Source organism: Aptenodytes forsteri, unplaced genomic scaffold (assembly GCF_000699145.1).
Source record: "Aptenodytes forsteri isolate BGI_AS27 unplaced genomic scaffold, ASM69914v1 Scaffold341, whole genome shotgun sequence".
In the NCBI taxonomy this organism is placed as follows: Eukaryota; Metazoa; Chordata; class Aves; order Sphenisciformes; family Spheniscidae; genus Aptenodytes; species Aptenodytes forsteri.
Genome location: NW_008795553.1, coordinates 198,678 through 198,965, shown reverse-complemented (window position 1 = coordinate 198,965; position 288 = coordinate 198,678). Strand labels below are relative to the sequence as shown.

At 70.5% G+C, this 288-nt stretch overlaps 1 protein-coding gene across 1 annotated transcript in view; it reads right to left on the bottom strand.

The window, feature by feature from the left end:
• Window positions 1-288, bottom strand: part of RECQL4 (RecQ like helicase 4) — a gene marked incomplete at its 3' end in the record, with an annotated part of 12,008 nt that overhangs the window by 9,656 nt on the left and 2,064 nt on the right. Inside the window, 1 exon segment of the mRNA XM_019472808.1 lies at window positions 157-283. Coding sequence (XP_019328353.1) covers window positions 157-283 — 127 coding nt within the window.

Sequence of the window (288 nt, the reverse complement as noted above, 5' to 3'; positions counted from 1 at the left end):
GTGAGGGGCCCCGGCACACAACACCCCCCCCCCCCCTCTGCCGCGGCGGGAGTTTGAAGCGAGCCGTGAGCTGCGCCGAGGCAGGTGAACCTGCGGCACGAGCGCCCGGCAGCACCGCCGGCACACCGGCATCGCCGGGAAGTCGGCAGGACCTACCTGGCAGCGACGGCTCTGCGGGCGGATCTGGGCTCTTCCTCCTCCTCCAACTCCCCCAGGATGTTTTCCGAGGGATCCGACACCTTCTCGCTCTCCTTTTGGGCCGCCACGCGCTCCTCCCCCTCCTCTTCC